The sequence below is a fragment of the Monodelphis domestica genome, chromosome 7, assembly GCF_027887165.1.
Source record: "Monodelphis domestica isolate mMonDom1 chromosome 7, mMonDom1.pri, whole genome shotgun sequence".
Lineage (NCBI taxonomy): Eukaryota > Metazoa > Chordata > Mammalia > Didelphimorphia > Didelphidae > Monodelphis > Monodelphis domestica.
The window spans coordinates 259901408-259921206 of NC_077233.1; the positions used below are offsets into that span (position 1 = coordinate 259901408).

The 19799-nt window shown below is 35.9% G+C and overlaps 1 protein-coding gene across 1 annotated transcript in view; it reads right to left on the reverse strand.

Annotated features, from left to right (window-relative positions):
• Window positions 1-1483: 1483 nt before the first annotated feature.
• The window catches only part of LOC100019688 (stimulated by retinoic acid gene 6 protein-like), a 79001-nt gene continuing 60685 nt past the window's right edge, over window positions 1484-19799 (reverse strand). The window contains exons 13-18 of the mRNA XM_056806692.1: window positions 18625-18673; window positions 16844-16961; window positions 14639-14758; window positions 7974-8137; window positions 5222-5368; window positions 1484-5056 (exon numbers count right to left, since the gene is read on the reverse strand). Coding sequence (XP_056662670.1) covers window positions 4911-5056; window positions 5222-5368; window positions 7974-8137; window positions 14639-14758; window positions 16844-16961; window positions 18625-18673 — 744 coding nt within the window. The 3' untranslated portion in view covers window positions 1484-4910. The remainder of the gene's footprint in view (window positions 5057-5221; window positions 5369-7973; window positions 8138-14638; window positions 14759-16843; window positions 16962-18624; window positions 18674-19799) is intronic.

Genomic DNA, 19799 nt, shown 5'->3' on the forward strand with positions numbered 1-19799 from the left:
TTTTTTAAAATTTATTTATTTGTTTACTAAATTAAAATACTAAAGTACTTCCTTCCCTCCCCTCTCCCCACTAGAGAAGGTATCATTTGGCAAAAAGATATATGTAGATATAAAATTATATCTCCATTTCTATTTATCAATTCTTTCTCTGGAGGTGGAAATATACAAGTCATTCTTCAAACAATATTTCTGTGGCTGTATATAATGTTCTCTTGACTCAGCTCAATTCATTCTATATAATTTCATGTAAGTCTTTCCATGTTTTCCCAAAATTAACTTGTTCATCATTTCTTATGGTGCAGTAGTATTCCTTCACAATCATATGCCACAATTCTGTTTATCCATTGTTTAGCCATCCCTCAATTGATGGGCATTCCTTTAATTTTCAGTTCTTTCCCATCAAAAAAGAGAGCTGCTATAAATATTATAGAACATTCAGGTCCTTTTCCTTTTCTCCTGATCATGTTAGGAAATAAACCTAATAATGGTATCGCTGGATCAAAAAGTATATACAATTTTACAACTCTTTCAGTCCAATTCCAGATTGCTCTCTAAAATGGTTGGATCAGTTCACCATTCCACCAAAAGTAAATTAGTGTCCCCATTTTCCCACACCCCCTCCAATATTTGTCTTTCTGTCCTTTTATCATTTTAGCCAATATGATAGGTATGAGATGATATTTCAGATTTGTTCTGATTTGTACTTCTCTAATCAATAATGATTTAGAGCATATTTTCAGATAATTACATATAGATTGGGTTTTTTTATCCAAAAATTATCCAATTATATCTTTTGACCATTTATCAATTGGAGAATGGCTCATATTCTTGTATATTTGATAAAGTTCTCTATATATTTTATATATGAGACCTCTATCTGAGGAACTGTCTATAAAATTAATATCATATTAGAAATGCTAGCAAGAGCAATAGAAAAGAAAGAAGAAATGGGAAGGAATCAGAATGGGCAAAGACAAAATAAAACTATCTCATAGATGATATGATGATATACATATAGCAAATCCTAAAGATTCAACTAAAAGTTATTTGAAACCATGAATTTTAGTAAAGTAGCAGAATATAAAATAAACCCACATAAATCATCAGCATATCTACATATCACCAACAATGTCCTACAAGGAGGGATAGTAAGAGATAACCATTTAAACTAACCACAGATAGAATAAAAACCAAGTAGTATATCTGCCAAAGCCAACCCAGAAACTATATGAATGTAATTATAAAACACTATTTATGCAAATAAAGTCAGATTTAAATAATTAGAGAAATATTAATTGTTCATGGGTGGGCAAAGCCAATATAATTAAAATAACAATCTTATATAAGATAATCTATATATTCAATGGCATCTGAAACAAATTACCAAAAATTATTTCAAGTTAGAAAAAATAATAAAATTCATTTTAAAAAGTCAAGAATATAAACGAAATTAATGAAAACATTAATAGGTTTAGCAATTCCAGATTTTGAGCTGTAGTATAAAGTAATAATAATCATACTTTCTGGTACTGGATAAGAAATAGAAAAGTAGAACAGTGGAACAAAATAGAACAGACATGCCACAAAGTTGTGCAGAATTATAGTAACATTGTTTGACAAAAGTAAAATCCAAGTTTTTTGAATGAGAATTCATTATTTGGTAAAAATTTTTGGGAAAGGGGCAGCTGAGTAGCTCAGTGGATTGAGAGCCAGGCCTAGGGACAGGAGGTCCTGGGTTCAAATGTGACCTCAGACACTTCCTGGCTATATAACCCCTGGGCAAGTCACTTAACCCCTATTGCCCAACCCTTACTACTCTTCTGCCTTGGAGCCAATATACAATATTGATTCCAAGATGGAAGGTGAGGGTTTAAAAAAAATTGTTGGGATTCTGATCCTAACACCTTTCCTCCTTTTGTCTTTGCAACTTTAAAACCTCATATTTTAAGACAATCCTCAACTGCCTCCTTCATTTTAATAGCCAAAGAAAAGTATTTGAATTAAAACAATAAATAAAAATCTGATTTGTCCTGAGACAGAAAACTGAAAAAAAATTGTTGGGGAAATTGGAAAGCAGTCTGGCAGAAACTAGATATAGATTAATATCTTATACCATTTATCAAGACAAGATAAAAATGTATACATGTCTTAGGCATGAAAAGAGATATAATCAAGTTAGGAGAATTGGGAACATTTTACCTATCATATTATGGATCTGAGAAGAATTCATGAATAAGAGATAGGAAGCATCATGAGATGTAAGGCTAATTTTTTGTTACAAATAAAACTAATATAGTCAACATTAGAAGGAAATCAGCAAGTTGGAAAAAATTATAGAATTTTTTTTGAATAAGGACTTTAAATACAAAGCTTAGGAATTTATATTTGATCTTAGAGGAAGTAGGGAGCCACAGACGTTTCTTGAACATTGTAGTGACATAATTAGACTTGTGTTTGGGAAAGAATTTGGCAGCTCTATGGAAGACAGGCTAGAGAGGAGGGGGTGGGAAAGGGAAGTCAGGGATTCAATTTAGGAAGCTATTATGGTTGTTCAGGAGAGAAGTAATGAGGATCTGAAGTAGGATGATGACTTTGTGAGTGGAGAAAAGGGATTGGTTATGAGAAATGATATGGAGGCAGAATTGTCAGGACTTGGCACCTATTTGAAATATGAGATTGAAGGAGAGGGATGTTGGGGATGACACGACTGAAGAATGGTGGTGCTCTCTACAAAGTACAGAAAGGTAGGATTTGATGGGGCAGACAAGTTCTATTTTGGATACTGAGTTCAAGATGCCTGTGGAACATCTATTTGGAGATGGCAGTGCAGGGCTTGAGATCAGTAGAAAGGCTAAGGCTGTGCATATAAATCCATGAGTTCTCTGCAAAGTTCTTCTCTCCAAAGTAACTAATGATTTTGTAGTTGCCAGATCAATGATTTATCTTAATCCTTATTCTTCTTGAAAGCTTTGCTGACTTTGATGCTGTTTTATCACTCTCTCCTTCTTGATATTACCTTCCCTCTAGGTTTTCAGGACACCATTCTCTCCAGACTTTATCTGACTAGTCTTTATCTCTTTTATTGATCCTCCTATAAGATAACTAAAGATCCTAAAAGATAACATCCTTTAATCCTATATATCTCACAGCGTTCTGTCCTAGGTTATTTTCTCCTATCCTACTTCATTTGGTAATCCCATCATCTTCCATGATTTAATTTAATTTTATATATACATTTATAAAAATACACACACAAATATATATAATGATTTTACTACTACTTCTATGGTGACTTAATTCTACTTTTTCTGCTCCAATATCTCTGCTGCTCTCCATTCTCACCTCTCCAACTGGTTTTCAGACATCTTGAACTAGCTGTCCACAAATATCTTAAACTCAATATATCTAAAATGGCATTCATTCTTTCTTTCTAAACACTCTCCCCTCCTTCCTTCCCTATGACTACAGAAGGCAACACCATCCTTGCCAGGCCTTAGGCTCACAACAGTTCACGTCTAAAGTATGATCATTAGGCTCAGTTTTGGGGACATCTATCGCTGGCCAAACCTTTTGCCACACTGGCCTAGCCTCAGAGAATATAGTTCCATTTCTCTATCATGATTTTCCATCAGAATAGGAGGCTATCCTCGTACATAGCTATATTCAAAATTGTGTATTTTCATATTTAATTAAGTTTTTTCTAAATCTCCTTTGCTTATACTTTTACCCATGGCTTTTAGTTCTGGCCACTGTGGCCAAACAGAACAAGCCTAATCCCTCTTTCAAGCAATAATTCTTTAATTATCTGCCTGCCTTCTACTCAGGAAGGAAAGCAAACAAACAGGCTCCTTGCAACAGCTACTAATTTCTTGCCACACAGACCGACTGTCTTGCCTTCCTGATTGTGATAACGATGATGTGATGCTCGTTTTTCTAAAGAAACCTGTTTAGCAGCCCCCAAATGAATTATTTTAAGAATTAAGTATATCCAATTTCTTTAAGAATTAAGTATATCCGGGGGCAGCTGCATAGCTCAGTGTAGTAAGAGCCAGGCCTAGAGATAGGAGGTCCTAGGTTCAAATCTAGCCTCAGACACTTCCCAGCTATGTGACCCTGGGTAAGTCACTTGACCCCCATTGCCTAGCCCTTACCACTCTTCTGCCATGGAGCCAATACACAGTATTGACTCCAAGAAGGAAGGTAAGGGTTTAAAAAAAAAGAATTAAGTATATCCAAATCACCTACTTGATATAAAAGAAATGAAAGAAAAAAAATTTTTAAACATTGTTTTATTTGGTCATTTCCAAACATTATTCATTGGAAACAAAGATCATTTTCTTTTCTGAAAGAAAATTTTTATGCCATTTGAGTATGAGAGAGAAGAGAAGGGTCTTATTATAACTTATAACTCATCTTATTATGTGCCTGGCATTGAGCTAAATACTTTATAAATACAGCAACAGAGTCCATGGGCGTTATGGAGTTTTGTCAGGGGATCTAGTTAGTCATGCAGTATGACCATACTTCTCAGAGAAGAATTCATTCCAATTAAAGGAAACTCTACCACTTTAGGAATATATTTCATTGTTAATAGTCATTAAAAACAACAACAAAAAATCGTATTGTTTGAGCCCCCAAAGTTACATCATGGTCTGGTCCACAAAGTGAACAGTTTAACCTGCTCACAATTCCTTTAGATTTTTAGTATGAAGTAGTACTAAGATTTTTAACCACTTGGCCCAATGGATCAGGCATGAAAGAATATAGTCAATCACAGTCCTTGCTTTCACCAGGGATAATCCAGTTCCATGCGTTCTGGTAGCATCCCATCATTCTGAGCTCTCTCTGGAAAACTCCAGACAGCTGATGCATTGTCCTGTGTCCGAAAAAATCCAGTGCCGGCCCCAGTTTTACAGGATGTCAACAGAATTGGTCTGTGTAGCAACCCTGATACCCGAGGCTGATTTGGGTTTTCTGAGCAAGATAAGTCTAGGGTTTTTTAAAAGGGTGTAGAGTAAGAACCATCTTGTTCTGGACTTTATTGAAATTCTAGAACCTACAATAAAATAGGGATAAAAAGAGATCATCATGAGACTGTTTTCATTTGCAAAGAAAAATATATTTGTTCTCAGAAACAACTATGGGAAGCCATAATGGGCCATTGGTGGGGATTTCACTCCCTCCTCATCGCAGCAGATATTAAAGAATAAACATTATTTACCTGTCGAATGATTTAAGTGCCAGTAGGGGAGGGACTTCTGTAGTTTCCTCTCATTGCTGCCCAGCAGCAAGATATGACAAAAACCAACAAGTACAGGGTTGGTGTGATAGTGGTCCACAAACAGCATGCCAATCCAGGCTTGGAATCCTAGAATCAAAAGGATCAAACTTTCCCTTATTGGTTTAGACCCCAAAATATATTAATTCTGCTTGACTAATGTATTGGGGACCCTTTCTGTGGCTTGTCCACAGTACTGAACTTCCATGTATTTAGAGTTCACACTTTTAGCTTCCAGATGGGGCTCAAGTTTTGCTTTGGCAAGCTGCCAATTGAAACAATTCTAACTCCTTTCTGATGGAGTTTTGTTTTTAGACCCACTGACAGACACTTTTTCAAATAATCTAATTATTTAAAAAAATCCTTACTTTCCATCTTAGAATCAATACTATGTATTCGTTCTAAGGAAGAAGAGTGGTAACTAGGCAATGGGAGTTAAATGACTTGCCCAGGGTCACAGTGCTAGAAAGTATCTGAGGCTGGATTTGGACCCAGGACCTCCTGTCTCTAGGCCTGGCTTTCAGTCCACTAAGGCATTTAGCTACCCCCAATCTAATTCTGTACTAACAATGATTACAAACTAGTAACTAGTTAACAAAATATGTGTGAATAAATTATGTAGCAATATATTTGTGAGCTCAACTTTTAACACTTTATTTCATTTAATATCCCCCAATTACAATTTTGAAAATGTTTAACATATATTTTTAAAAGTTTTGAGTTCCAAATTTTCTCCGTCCCTCTTTCCCCTCCTTTGAGAAGGCAAGCAACATGGTATCAATTTTCATGTTTCCATATTGGTCATGTTGTAAATGAAAATACACATTAAAGACAAGAAAAAATAAAGTTAAAAAAAAGCATGCTACAATCTGTACCCCGAATTCATCTATTTTTCATCATAAATCCTTTGGAATTGTCTTGCATCATTGTCTTGATCAGAGTAGCTGAGTCTTTCACAATTGATCATCTTTGCAATATTGCTTGTACTGTATACAATATTTTCCTAATTCCACTCATTTAATTTTTCAGCTAAGCTTCCAGTTTTTCAGTAGAAGTCTTTCCCTTTTGCTACCTTTGCTCCACTGACTTCTAAACAAGCTCTCTGATGTATTTTTCAAGGCTTATCAAACTTATCGCAACCAGTTGATGCAGATTTGACTTGAAACATTCCTGGAGCTGTCTTCCTACTGTTTAGGCCTCCCTACTTTTCTCTTAGCTAATAAAGAATCCTCTCAAATTGGGATTTTCTCTCATAATCTCAGAGATGAGCAGAAGTCCTTCCCTTTCTAAAACAGAACCAAAAGGCAAAATATTTTCATTTTTTCTTTTTCTTGCTTCTCTACCTGGCTAATCATTCTAATTAGGAAAAGTTTGACACCAGGCCTTCAGAGTTCTATCTAAATGATCATTTTTCTTGGCATACTGCCTAGATTTTCACAGGCATGTATTAGTAGCTCTTTTTAATATAATAGCAGAAGTTCTGTATTGCTGTCTAAATAGCTTTTAAATGATTTGCTTGAAACCCACACCGATACCATATACATCAGCATGTCAGAGAGTCATGATCCATATGCATAAAATCATGTAATATAAGGAGAATGTCGAATAGAGCAGACTTAGGAAGAATTCAGAGTACTGGATCTGAGTTTTAATTTTCAGTTTTTCACAAATTTACTTCTACTATGTGACCTTTTCTCATTTCAAAATTTTATGAGATTGATTAAATTGTCTCTACAGTCTCTTCTAACTCGAATATAGTATGTTTCTATGAACATATTATCACTTTTTTGCAAAATGACCAAATACGACAAATAATGAACAAATTGGACTGATGTGGAAAAGAGGGAAGGGGCTCGATTTGGAGTAAGAGGAGCTGTGTTCAAATTCTGACTCTTCTGTTTGTTATTTGTGTGATTGTCACTTAATCCCTCTGGACCTCTGTTTTTTTGTTTGTAAAATGATGGAGCTGGACGAGGTTATCACTAAAGTCCCTTCAGTGATACTACTTTGTAAGCTGTGTGTAAACTTTAGGTAAGAAAGTTTCTGTTATCAGTGCTACCACTGTGGCAAGCCACAGCAGATAGGTTCCAGGTGGTAATCCCACTGTCCATCCAAGAATCCCAGCATCCATTTTTTCTCACCTTCATGTCATTCTTTTTCTTTTTTTGTTTTTCTTTTTTTGTTTTTATTTATTTTTACATTTGTTTTTACATATATTTATTTTTATTTATTTTTAATTTTTACATATAACATAATATGTAACAAAATATAATAATAAAATTTGTTATAAATATGTAATAAATTATATTGAACATGCTTATCCAAGAGAAATAAATCTGTACTTTGGCTATGTCCAAAAAAATCTATGTCTCATGCTTCTCCCCCTCCCCCCAACCCCTCATTCTTTTTAGAGTTACCTGTGTAGGTGTCTTTGTGGGTATAAGTGAGTGTTGGAATCTGGGCAGGGCTATTCCCTTCTTATTTCATACCAAAAATATATATGCAAATTGTAGGTGCTGAGACATGTACCCCTAGTTTTAGAAGAGCTTTTCCCCCTTTGGTAGGCAGGCTATGTAGGACAAAAAAGCAAACTCACTCCCTTTGTGACTGTTTCGGCACTGCTAATATTCACCAAAGGACCCGAGAAATCTCAGGGAGAGGTATTATTGTAAGTATGGGGACAAAGGACACTTACCCATGTCTGCACCTTCATAACCATTCTGCATGATAGTCCTGTCTATGCGTGCTATTAACCAGGTTCCCAGGATACAGCTGACAAATAGTCTGAACAAACAAGCTCCCAGGCCCAGAAGCACATTGTAGAAAAACAGAAAATAATTGAAGTTGTGAAATGCTTTCCTGAAAATAGGAGAGTTCAAAAGTGAATCATTCTCTCATTTTTTGTAATTATCTAATCTCTGTCTTCCATATTTCAAGAAACCTCAGATAATTCAGTTCAAGCAATATTCATTAAATACTATACTAAGTGCTGGAAATACAATGGCAAAACCAAAAAATAATCCCTTTTCTAAAGAAATATACATTTTACTTAGATGTACAATATGTATACAGAGAAGTAAATGTCAAGGAATTGAAGGAAGGGATTAACAACTGGAGGAAATAATAGAGGATTTTCAATAGGACATGACACTAGAATTGAATCTTGAAAATAAGGATTGCAAGAGTGAGCAGTGAGGAGATTCTAAGCAGTGGAGAACAGCTTCTGAGAAGGAATAACAGCGGGAAATGAAATGCTGGGTTTGAGGAACCAGTTTGTCAGGACATACCAACATATTAGGGGGCATCTAGGATAGAGTGCCAGACCTGGAGTCAAGAAGACTCATCTTTCCTGAGTTCAAATCTGCCCTCAGACACTTACAACTGTGACTATGAGCAAGTCACTTAACCCTGTTTGCCTCAGTTTTCTCAACTGTAAAATGAGATGAAGAAGGAAATGGTAAACTACTCCAATATCTTTGCCAAGAAAACCGAAATGGGGCTACAAAGATGAAGACACAACTGAAAAGACTGAATAACAACAATCACCAACATACCAAGAAATGTGAAAGAGAATAATGTGAAATAAAACCAGAAAAGTAAGGTGAAATCTGTTTGAAGGACTTTAATTTCTAGGTTGATGAATTCTCTTTTTATCCTATGAAAAATAGGAATTGAGGGAAATTTTTGAGTAGGATGTGGCATGATGGGTAGAGCACCAGACATGGAGTTGGGAAGACCTGATTCAACCACTATCTGCCTCAGCTTCATCATCTGAAAAACAGAAGTAATAATAGTACCAATCTCCCAAGGATGTTGTGAGGATATGATGAGATTATATATGCAAAATACTTTACAAACTGTAAAGACCTATGGAGGAAGAAGAGGAGAAGGAGAAGAATAAGAAGCTGCTCACAGGATTTAAATCAGAGAACTTCCTTTCTTCATTTACTAACCTGCATTATCTTGGCCATCAAGATAATTAATCTGCAAACTGATTAAGTGATGTCTATGTTCAATCACTATGACATCTTTCCCACACACCCCCTTCTCTCTACTCACACAGCCACCATCCTAATTCAAGCCTTCATCATATCTTACCTAGACTATTGTAATGCCTTTTTCTTAAGATTTTATTTTCAAATGTTTATTTTAAAAATTGTTTCATGTTTTTATTGTCATGCAAAACACACTTCCATGTTGGCCATTGTTGTAAGAGCAATTCATACAAAACCAAAGCCCCCAAATAAAACCAAAGACACACTGATGTGAAGGATGACTCCAATAGTTCTTTCTCTGGAGGTGGAGAGCCTTCCTCATCATAAGTCTTTCAGGGTTGTCTCAGATCATTGCATTGCTGAGAGCAGCCAAGTTTTCACAGATAATCATCGCCTAATAGTGTTGTTATTGTGTACAATGTTCTCCTAGTTCTGCTGATTCCCCTCTGCATCAGTTCCCACATATCTTTCCAGTTTTTTCTGAAATCATTTTGTTTATCATTTCTAAATAGTATTCCATCACCAACATGTACCATGATTAGTCATTCCCCAGTCGATGGCCATCCCCTCAATTTCCAATTCTTTGCCACCACAAAAAGAGCTGCTATAAATATTTTTCTATCAGTCAGTCCTTGCCTCTTTGCAATGCCTTTTTTAATCCCTTACCTTCTGAGAATCAATACTATGTACCACAGAAGAGTCATAAGGGATAGAAATGGGGGTTAAGCCCTGGAGATACAAAGAAAAAGAAAAACAAGCTCTCCACTTAGCTTGCAAAATGATTTTCTGAAAACACAGGTCTAACCATGTCATCAGCCTTACACAATAAACTCTGATGGCATTTTATGATCTCTCAGATCAAATGTAAAGGTTTCTGTCAATTTTAAAGCTCTTCACAACCTGGCCCTTTACTGCCTTTCAAGTCTTCATACCTGTTACTCTCTGCATCTCACTCTACAAGTCACTTAGTAGTGTTCCTCACACACAACATTCTCTCTCCTATCTGTGTCTTTGTACTGGCTGTCTCCCCTGAATGCATTTTTCTCCTTACTTTAACCTATAAAATCTAATTTCCTTCAAGACTCAGCTCTAATTTCACCTTCTGTAGAAGGTCTGGACTGGACTCCCTGCCCCTCAGCTGTTAGTTCCTTCCATCAATCAATAAGCTTGTTTTTCATGATTACTATATGCCAGGCACTGTCCTAGGTGCTAGGAATACAAATACAAAGAATAAAACCACTTCTATTCACAAAGGATTTATAGTCTCCTTTAAGGTTACTTTGTATTTATATTCTGTGTGTATGTAGTATTAGCATGTTTATGTGTATATTGTTTCCCTATTAGAATTTTAGCTCTTTGGGGGAAGGATGGAATGAAATGGGGAGAAACAATTAATTAAAAAGCAATGCAGGGAGTAGATAGGTGTCCCCTTGGATAGAGAGCCAGACCTAAAGACAGGAGGTCCTAAGCTCAAATTTGGTCTCAGATACTGCCTTGCTGTGTGACCTTAAGCAAGTCATTTAACCCCCATTGCCCTTACCACTCTTCACTTTGGAACCAATACATATTTAATCCATGTAAAGAATTTTAAAAAAGGCATTGCAATAGTCTAGGTAAGACATGATGGTGGCTGTGTAAGTGGAGAGAACGCGGAATATAGGAGAAATGTCATGGTGATAGAAGTGACAAGATTTGATTGCATCTGTAGTGTGGGTGAGAGTGAGGAGTCAAAGGTGATGCCAAGGATGCAAAACCAGATATTTGGAAGGATGATGATAGTGAGGCTTAGAAGGAAATATCTCAATTCAGTTTTGGACAGTGTGAGTTTGAAAATAAATCCCACTTCATCCTTGTAAGCTTTAGTCTCTTTAGTACTAGACAGCCTCTAAAGTCCCTTCTATCACTATATGTGATCCTAAGGTTATTTTGGTAGCTGTATGGAGAATGGATGGGATAGGAAAGAGACTAGAAACAGGAAGGCTAGTGAGGAGGATATTGTAATAGTCCAGGCAAAACATGATGAGAACCTATCAATAGGGAAAGAGCCATTGGAGTAGGGAGAAGGGGATAGAAACACCAAATATTGTGGAGGTACAATCAACAATACCTGGTGGCTTGTTGGTTATGAAAGAGAGTAAGGAAAGGACAAGGATGTCTCTGAAATTGTGAACTTGGGTTTTGGAAAAAAGGTGACGTCCTGGACAGAAATAGGGAAGTTTGGAGGAATGTTAGGTTTAGTAATTAGAAAAGGAGTTCTGTTTGGAATGGGCTGTTTGTGGTATCTCTGGGAAATCCAGGAGTAGATGGCCAGGAGGAGCTAATGATACTGACAGCTATGGCACTTTAAGTCTTGCAAAGTGCTTGATAAAGATCTCATATTATTTTCACAACAACTCTGAGAGGTAAGCATTATTATCACTTCCATTTTACAGATGAAGAATCTAAGACAGATTAAATGACTTACCCAAGGACATGCATGTAGTGTCTAAAACAGAATTTTAATTTAGTTCATCCACTGTTTTACCTAACTGCTTGTAAATAATAATAATAATAATAATAATAACTATAACTAGCATATGTATATATTATAGAGTACATATGTAAATATGGGATATGTAGAGAGAGCACTTGAAGGTTTACAAAGTGCTTTAATTGCAATTATTTTCTCATTTTATCCTCACACCATCCTGTGAAGTAGGTGCAATTATTTCTATTTGACAGATGAAGAAATTGAAGCTAAGAAAGGCTAAGTGGCTTCCTCAAAGACACAGCAAATAACTGGCTGGAGCAGGATTTAAACTCTGGGCTTTCTGACTCCAAGTCCAGCATTCTATTCCCTACAAAATAGAGATTAGTTTGGATAGTTGAGTTTGGGAATCATTGGTGTAATGCTGGTGAGATCATCAAGACAGAGGATGAGAGTGAAGAGAGCCTAATTGGTCTCTTTTGGAGAGGGAGCCATGTGAGAATAGGAGATGAGCAAACAATACAGCAAAAGAGGCTGCCAAACAAACCTGGAGAAAATCATGAAATTGGGTCTACCAAAAATTTATTTTTTATTACATCAACTAGGCCTGCACTATGCCAAAGCAATTCTTTTACACCTAGTTCTTCTAAACTTTCATCCCTGCTCAAACCTCCCATAACTTCTCTTCTTTCCCCCCTCACAGCTGAGAACCTTTTCTCATATTTCACTGAAAAAAATGAGACCATTCACTAACTCCTCTTTGTCCTCCCCTCTTTGTCTTATACTACCCAGATACTTCTACCATGATTACTCCCATCTCACATGGGAGGTAACCAAGGTAAACTCGATATGGAAAAGTGAGCTCCTTCCATTCTGTCTTTTCCAGCACATTGATTCTCTCCATCATCCCCACCTTCTCATTTTTAAACAATATCTCCCTATTTACTACTTGCTTCCCTACTGCCTACAGACATACTCCTGTCTCCTTCAGCTTAAAAAAATCCTACTTCATCCTTCCATTCCTACTTGTTATTGCCCCATATATCTCCTTGCCTTGTTGCCAAATTTTTGAGAGGATCATCTGTAATAGATATTTCCATTTTCTTTCCTCTCCCTATATTTCTTTTTAACTCTTTATAGAACAAGTCTGGCTTCTGACCTCATCATTTCATCTAAACTGTCCTTTCCAAAATTACTTTCTTCCATTCTTTTCCTTCTTGATTTATCTGCAACCGTTGACTCTGCAATGACCCTTTTCTTACTGATCCCCTTTTCTTTCTATGTTTCATGGCATTACTTAATCCTTATACCTGACTGACTGCTCCTTTAGTTTTCTTTGCTGGTTCTTCATCCAGGTCATGCCAGATAAACTTATATGTTACCTTTAGCTCTGTCCTGGACCCTCTTCTCTTTCCCATTATAGTATTTTCTTTGGTTATCTCACACTTCCTTGGTTTCAATTTCCATCTCTATGATGATGATTCTCAGATCTACTTATCCAACTGTAACTTATCTCCTAACTTCTGGATTCACATACTACTGAATATCTCAAACTTATTCTTCCATGGAAATCTTAAACTCAGAATATCCAAGGCTAAAATCATCCTCTTTCCCCACAAACTCTCTCACCTTCCAAACTTCCCTATTAGTATCGAGGGCACTACCATCCAGTTGCCCAGGTTTGCAACCTAGGTGTCACTCTTAAATCCTCAAATTCACTTACCATGTCCAATGAGTAACAGTCAGTGAAAATACCTAGAGTCTAGAGATGGAGCATCTTGTGGGAGGAACTGCAAAGATCCAGTGTCACTGGATCACAAAATACAGAAGGGAGGAGGGAAAGCATAAGAAGCCCCAGAAGGTCTTGGAAGACTTGGAAAGGTGCTATATTGTAAAGGGATTTGAATGCTAAACAGAAGGTTTTATGTTTGATCATAGAAGAAATAGGGAGTCATCACTAGAATTTATTGAAGAGTGGTGTGACATGATCAGATCTGCATTTTGGGAAGCTAAGCGGAAGATAAAACAGAGTAGGCAGAGACTTGAGGTTGGGAGACCAACCCAACAGTTTGTTCTAAAGTCCAGGCATGAAATGATGAGGTCCTTCACCAGGGTGGTGGCAGTGTCAGAGAGAGAAGGAGATATGCTTCTGCATGGTACACATATTATGTGCTTAAAATGTTTGTTGAGGTTTTAGAAAATATATTCTTGTCTTCCCTTCATAACAAGCTCATCATGAGTAGAGATTATTTTATTCATTGTCCTTAATGCCTAATACAATGCTTGGTGCATAGTTGGTTTGTTCCCTTTATATTTCAGCCAAATTGGACTACTAATTATATTCTGATTCCATGGAATTTTCCCTGGCTATACTCTATGCCTTTAATGTCCCCTTTCCTCATTTATTTTGTAACAATCCTTCTCTTCAATCCCTCTTCAAGCACCACTGAATTCCACGAAGCATTCTCCCCAGCCAACAGTGACTCTCCTTCATATTTTCCTAGATCTAGATCATGTCTAGATCTTCCTTTGCCCTTATTACAGTATTTCCTGTATAATAATTTGTACAAATAAATCTTATTTCTTGTATGCTGTTATAAACTCCTCAAGGGCAGGGGCTCTATCATGACTCATCTTTTTATCCTTAACGGTATCTTTCATTTGATAAGTAGGTAATAAACATTTTTCATACCCTATTGTTGAATACCATGCTTTTACACCATGATGTCTCATAGATTATTTATATTTATTCACTTAAAGTTCAAGCTTATTTAGTTCCATTTGAAGTAGAATTGTATGACAGTTGTCCTATGAAAATATATTCATATTCCCCAAATTAAAGACAATTTAAATCCTTACATTAAATTAATTTAAAATGAGTAAATTTCTTTCACTTACCTATTATTTAGAGCTAATGGTTTTTGCTTATCTCCAGGGTTAATCTTTGGTTGAAGGAAAAATCTGGCTGCTATTTTTAGTTGTAAAATCATGAGTCCCACAACGATAGAAATGGTGAGCCTGAGAGATAGAAGAGAAGATATCATGGCTTTAGAAAACAGCCTGCTGTTTAATTAGGCAGATTCTCAGTCATGCTGCATAAGAAAACCATGACTTGGTTAACACATTCTCTCTTAAGTCCTCCTTGCAAGGGTTGTGGAGAGAAAAAATATACTAAACCCACAAGTGAAAGCAACAACAACCAAAACATGTTAAGGAGAGACTATCAGAAAAAATCATAGTAAGTCACTGTACTGTACTAAACCACAAGATAATAGAACAGCCAGACAACATAGTAAAGAGAGTACCTGGGCTTGGAGTCAGGAAGATGTGAGTTTAAATTTGACTTCAGACATTTACTAGCTATGTGATCCTTCTCAAGTCATCTATATTTCAGTTTCCTCAACTGTAAGACAGGAATAATAATAGTGTCTACCTTCCAGGGTTATTGTGAGAATCAGAGGAAATAATATTTATAAAGCACTTTCCACTGTGCCTGGTATATAGTAGGTGCTAAATTTATATGTTAGCTATGAGGATGATGATATCTTATGGACAAAAATAGTTCCATTACAGAAAATCCATCATACCTCACTCACTAAAATCAACCAAAGGAAAGACATATAGTAGGACCTCACTTTATGTGAACTCAATGCATGTAAATTGATTTTCAATAAAAAGATGGAAAAATCCATAAAATAAAATATCTTAATTACACAAAATCTGTGCCATTTTCCCAACTGGCATATTCATTCTCACTTGGAGATGCATTTGTGCAAGTTATTACATTGTTTTTCATCAAATACCAGCTCCTCTATCAGTCTTTATCTAGAGTTCTTGCTTGTAACAAGTACTAAGAGTAGTGCTTCTCTTTGTTTCATTAATTCCATTTAGTTATTAATAATGGTCTCAAATATAAGAGCAGTGATGGTAGCTCTGATAAGCCTAAGAAAATCATTAAGTGCCTGCATATTTTCTGTAAGAAACACTTATTAAATAAGAGGGTTTAAACTCTGAGGTACCACCTCACACCTAGAGGATTGGCCAATGTGGCAGCAAAGGAAAGTAATAAATGTTGGAAGGGATGGGGCAAAATTGGGACATTAATGCATTGCTGGTGGAGTTATGAATTGATCCAACCATTCTGGAGGGCAATTTGGAACTATGCCCAAAGGGCTTTAAAAGAATGTCTACCCTTTGATCCAGCCATAGCACAGCCAAAGAGATGATAAGGAAAAAGACATGTACAAGAATATTCATAGCTGCGCTCTTTGTGGTAGCAAAAAACTGGAAAATGAGGGGATGCCCATCAATTGGAGAATGGCTGAACACATTGTGGTATATGTTGGTGATGGAATACTATTGTGCTCAAAGGAGTAATGAAGTGGAGGAATTCCACAGGGACTGGAACAACCTCCAGGAAGTGATGCAGAGTGAGAGGAGCAGAACCAGGAGAACATTGTACACAGAGACTGATACATTATTGAATCGGCAATGTAATGACCCAGGACAACCCTGAGGGACTTATGAGAAAGAACGCTACTCACATCCAGAGAAAGAACTGTGGGAGCAGAAATGCAGAAGAAAAATATATGATTGATCACAGGGATATGATTAGGATATGATTCGATGTTGAAAGATCACTCTACTACACATATGAATAACATGGAAATAGGTTTTGAACAATGATACATGTATAACCCAATGGAATAGCTTGTCAGCTCTGGGACTGGGGAGGGAAGAGGATTGTGAAAAATCATGAATCATGTAACCATGGAAAAATATTCTAAATAAATACATTAAATTAAAAAAATAATAGGGTTTACTATTATGTGTGATTTTCAACATAGGTGAAGGGTCTTAGAAATGTATTGGTCATATAAAATGAAAATATTGCTAATTCTGTAAATCTTGAGAAATAAGGGGATTCGGAAAATGATGACAAATTTCCAGATTTTATTTTATCCTTGTAATTACTGAATTAGAGCTAAGTTCAATATGCTTAGGTGAAAATTAGGAAGAAAGGGAAGTACTTCAAAAGAAAGAATGTAAAAATGAAATCACTTATGCCATATAATGTGTTAGGAAGATACCTTAGTAACTTACATTCCAATGCCCAAACCTTTCAGCATTTCTAGTCCTTGATTGTGAATTACTGGCAAAACCAAGCCATACATGATCATGACACCAAAGAGACATTGGACCACATGGATGATGAGGTAACCTGAGGAGAAAAGGCATATTTCTCAGAAAGTCAAAGTGAAAAATAATAAATTAAATTCAATGAGCATTTATGTTGTAAGGTACCATGCTTGAGGATATCAATCAATCAATCATTATTAAGCACCTACTATGACATTGTTCTAAGTGCTGAGAATTCAAAAAGAGGCAATAGACAGTTCCTGTCTTCAAGGAACAAACAGTCTAATTGATATGAAAACAATACTAGTGGAATTAAGAGCACAACCTGAAGAGTTAGCCTTTTCCCAAATAAAAGTAATCTCTTGAACCAAGTTAGAAGAAAAAGAGGAGATGTGTACAGTCACACAAATTTTGAGGGAAACTGAGGGACGACATATTAGAAAACCTCAATCTTCTCAGGAGTTGGTACCATCTTTTAAAAGCATAAAGAGCATGGAAAAGGATTGAATTGATGAGATTGAAGAAATTTTGGAATAACCACTATAGGGAAGGTGATAGAGAAAGAGTCAATAGCAGATATATAACTTGATTGTCATGTATCAGAGAGGGTTCAGCTGAGGTGGTTTAGTATGTATTCCTAGTGGACTAACTCAGAATAGTCTGAAGTCAGAGGGAAGAGTAATGCTTCATGTCCTGGAGACAGTAGGAAAAAAGATGGATGGTGTGTATTATATTCAGAGTTTAGGATAAATAGTGGTAAAGAATTCTAGGATGATTGCCAATAACTACCTAATAAATACCCAATGGTTGATCATGGAGTCAAGTCTAGATAGGAGTCAAATGAAGTAGCAGTACAGGTAATGGACTGAAAGATTACAAAAGAGTCAAAGGACAAGAGGTCATGATGAAGGCAAAGAATAGGTAAAATAGACAGTAAAGAACTGGGAGAGGTAGAAAGACAGAATTGAATTCTAGAGTTCAAAATTTTCATAGTAGAGCAATCCTAAGAAAGTGATGCTCAAAGGATTGCTTGCTAATCCAATGGGTAGGTAAAGCAGAGTGAAGACAGAAATAATAATTAAGAAGGTTGAGGAACTGTGGTTGCAGGAAAGAAGACTATGAAACAGGATAAAAACTCATTGAGGAAGGTAGGAGAATGATCTGGACTGTTGATGTCTATGATTATTATGGGGGGGGAGTGATATAATGAGGATATTAATCTTGGAGGAAAGGCTAAGTAATGATGTCAGATTATATCTAAAAGTGACAATGTTGAGTCAAGGGAATGAGAAAATGAATGGCAAAAGTTTCTAGGGATGCCCTCAGAAGAAAAGACAGTTTTTAGTTCATTCAAGAAGTAATGCAAGAAGTAAAGAGATGATGGAGAAGTTTTCTTTACAACAAAACAGGAGTTCCAAACAGCATGGAAGAAAAGGTTAGTTAGTTCTAATGGAAAGAGGGATCGATAACGCATGGGAAGGGATAAATCTGAAACAGATGAAATCAGAGAGAATTGTGTTATGCCCAGAGTGAGAATTGAATGGCAAGATTTAGGGAAGCAGGAAGTTATTGGTAAGGGAGGTGGGGGATAGGGCTGAGTAGGTGGAAAGAGTAATGGAGGACTAATTGCCAATCCCTTTAACCTTGTTTTCAATTAGAAACAAAGCAATTTTAAAATTAATATATGAATGGAATAAAATAAGAAAAAATATATTAATTTATATAGATAAGGGTAGAACACTTACCCCACAGAATATATGCTATTTGCCAACCTGAGTATCTTGCTATGGCCACCTGAAGCAAAAACAAGAAAGTCAGTTTATTGGGTTAAGAATGTTACAAATTATCGTTCTCTAGATAATAAACGTTTCTGCAAATGTATATAAAAGGACTTCTCTGTCAATCAAATTGTTTATGAAAAAAATGCAGTTCCCCATAGTTTAAGGGACTGTGCTTATATTCAAGATTATTACACATTTGGCAAGTCTGACCACAAATAAGGAGATTAAAAAAAATAAGCCAGGAGAAAATGTGCCATTCAAAATCAGAAGATATTTATTCAGCTGCTACTTATATGTGACCGTGGCCAAATCACTTAGCTTCAGTTTCCTTATCTATAAAATGAAGCTGAAACTTTACCTATCTATCGTACAAGGCCATTATGAGTATAAATGAGAATATATTTTAATTGTTACATAAATACAATATACTATAATTAGTATGGTGTAAATTCAGGTAACTATGGATAGTTCTGGCAAGAAACTCAGCCTTTGAATATCTTTACAGATTGCTTATGTACAAATGATGTTATGTTTCTTGAAGAAATTTTAATTACCTGAAAATCCTCAATAAAATGATTCCAGCTCTCTATTTTCCTTTAATTACAAAGACCTGATCTTATTCTTGATAAAATGCAAAGCTCTATATTTCTGAACATATAATTAGTACTAAGCAAATATTCATGAAATTGAATGAAATATTAAAAGGAACTATCTATGCTGTCTCTGTCCTTATTGAATAAAACTCATGGTACTTAACAAAAATTGAATAGCCCTCTTAAAACTGCCCTATCAATAAAAAAATTGAATGAATTAATATGAATTAAGTGCATATCAACTTTTACTTGTGTATGTGAGTTCTTTTAATCTTCTTTATCTCTTCCTTTGGCTATAATGACTTTTCCCCTATTTCCACCAAAATATTACCCTCTTCTTATGCCTATCAGATGTGACCTCTTCTACTAGGTGAAATGAACTCCAAAGGAAACTCCATAGTTCTTGGTAATTGTCTTATGGCACCTAACATTTTCTGTCTTATACCAGTTATTGTCATTCTTTTATGCACTCTACTAGATGACGAGCTCTTTGAAGGCAGAGAATATGTCTTATGCATCTATGCATTTCTAAAAGTGTTTAGCAGG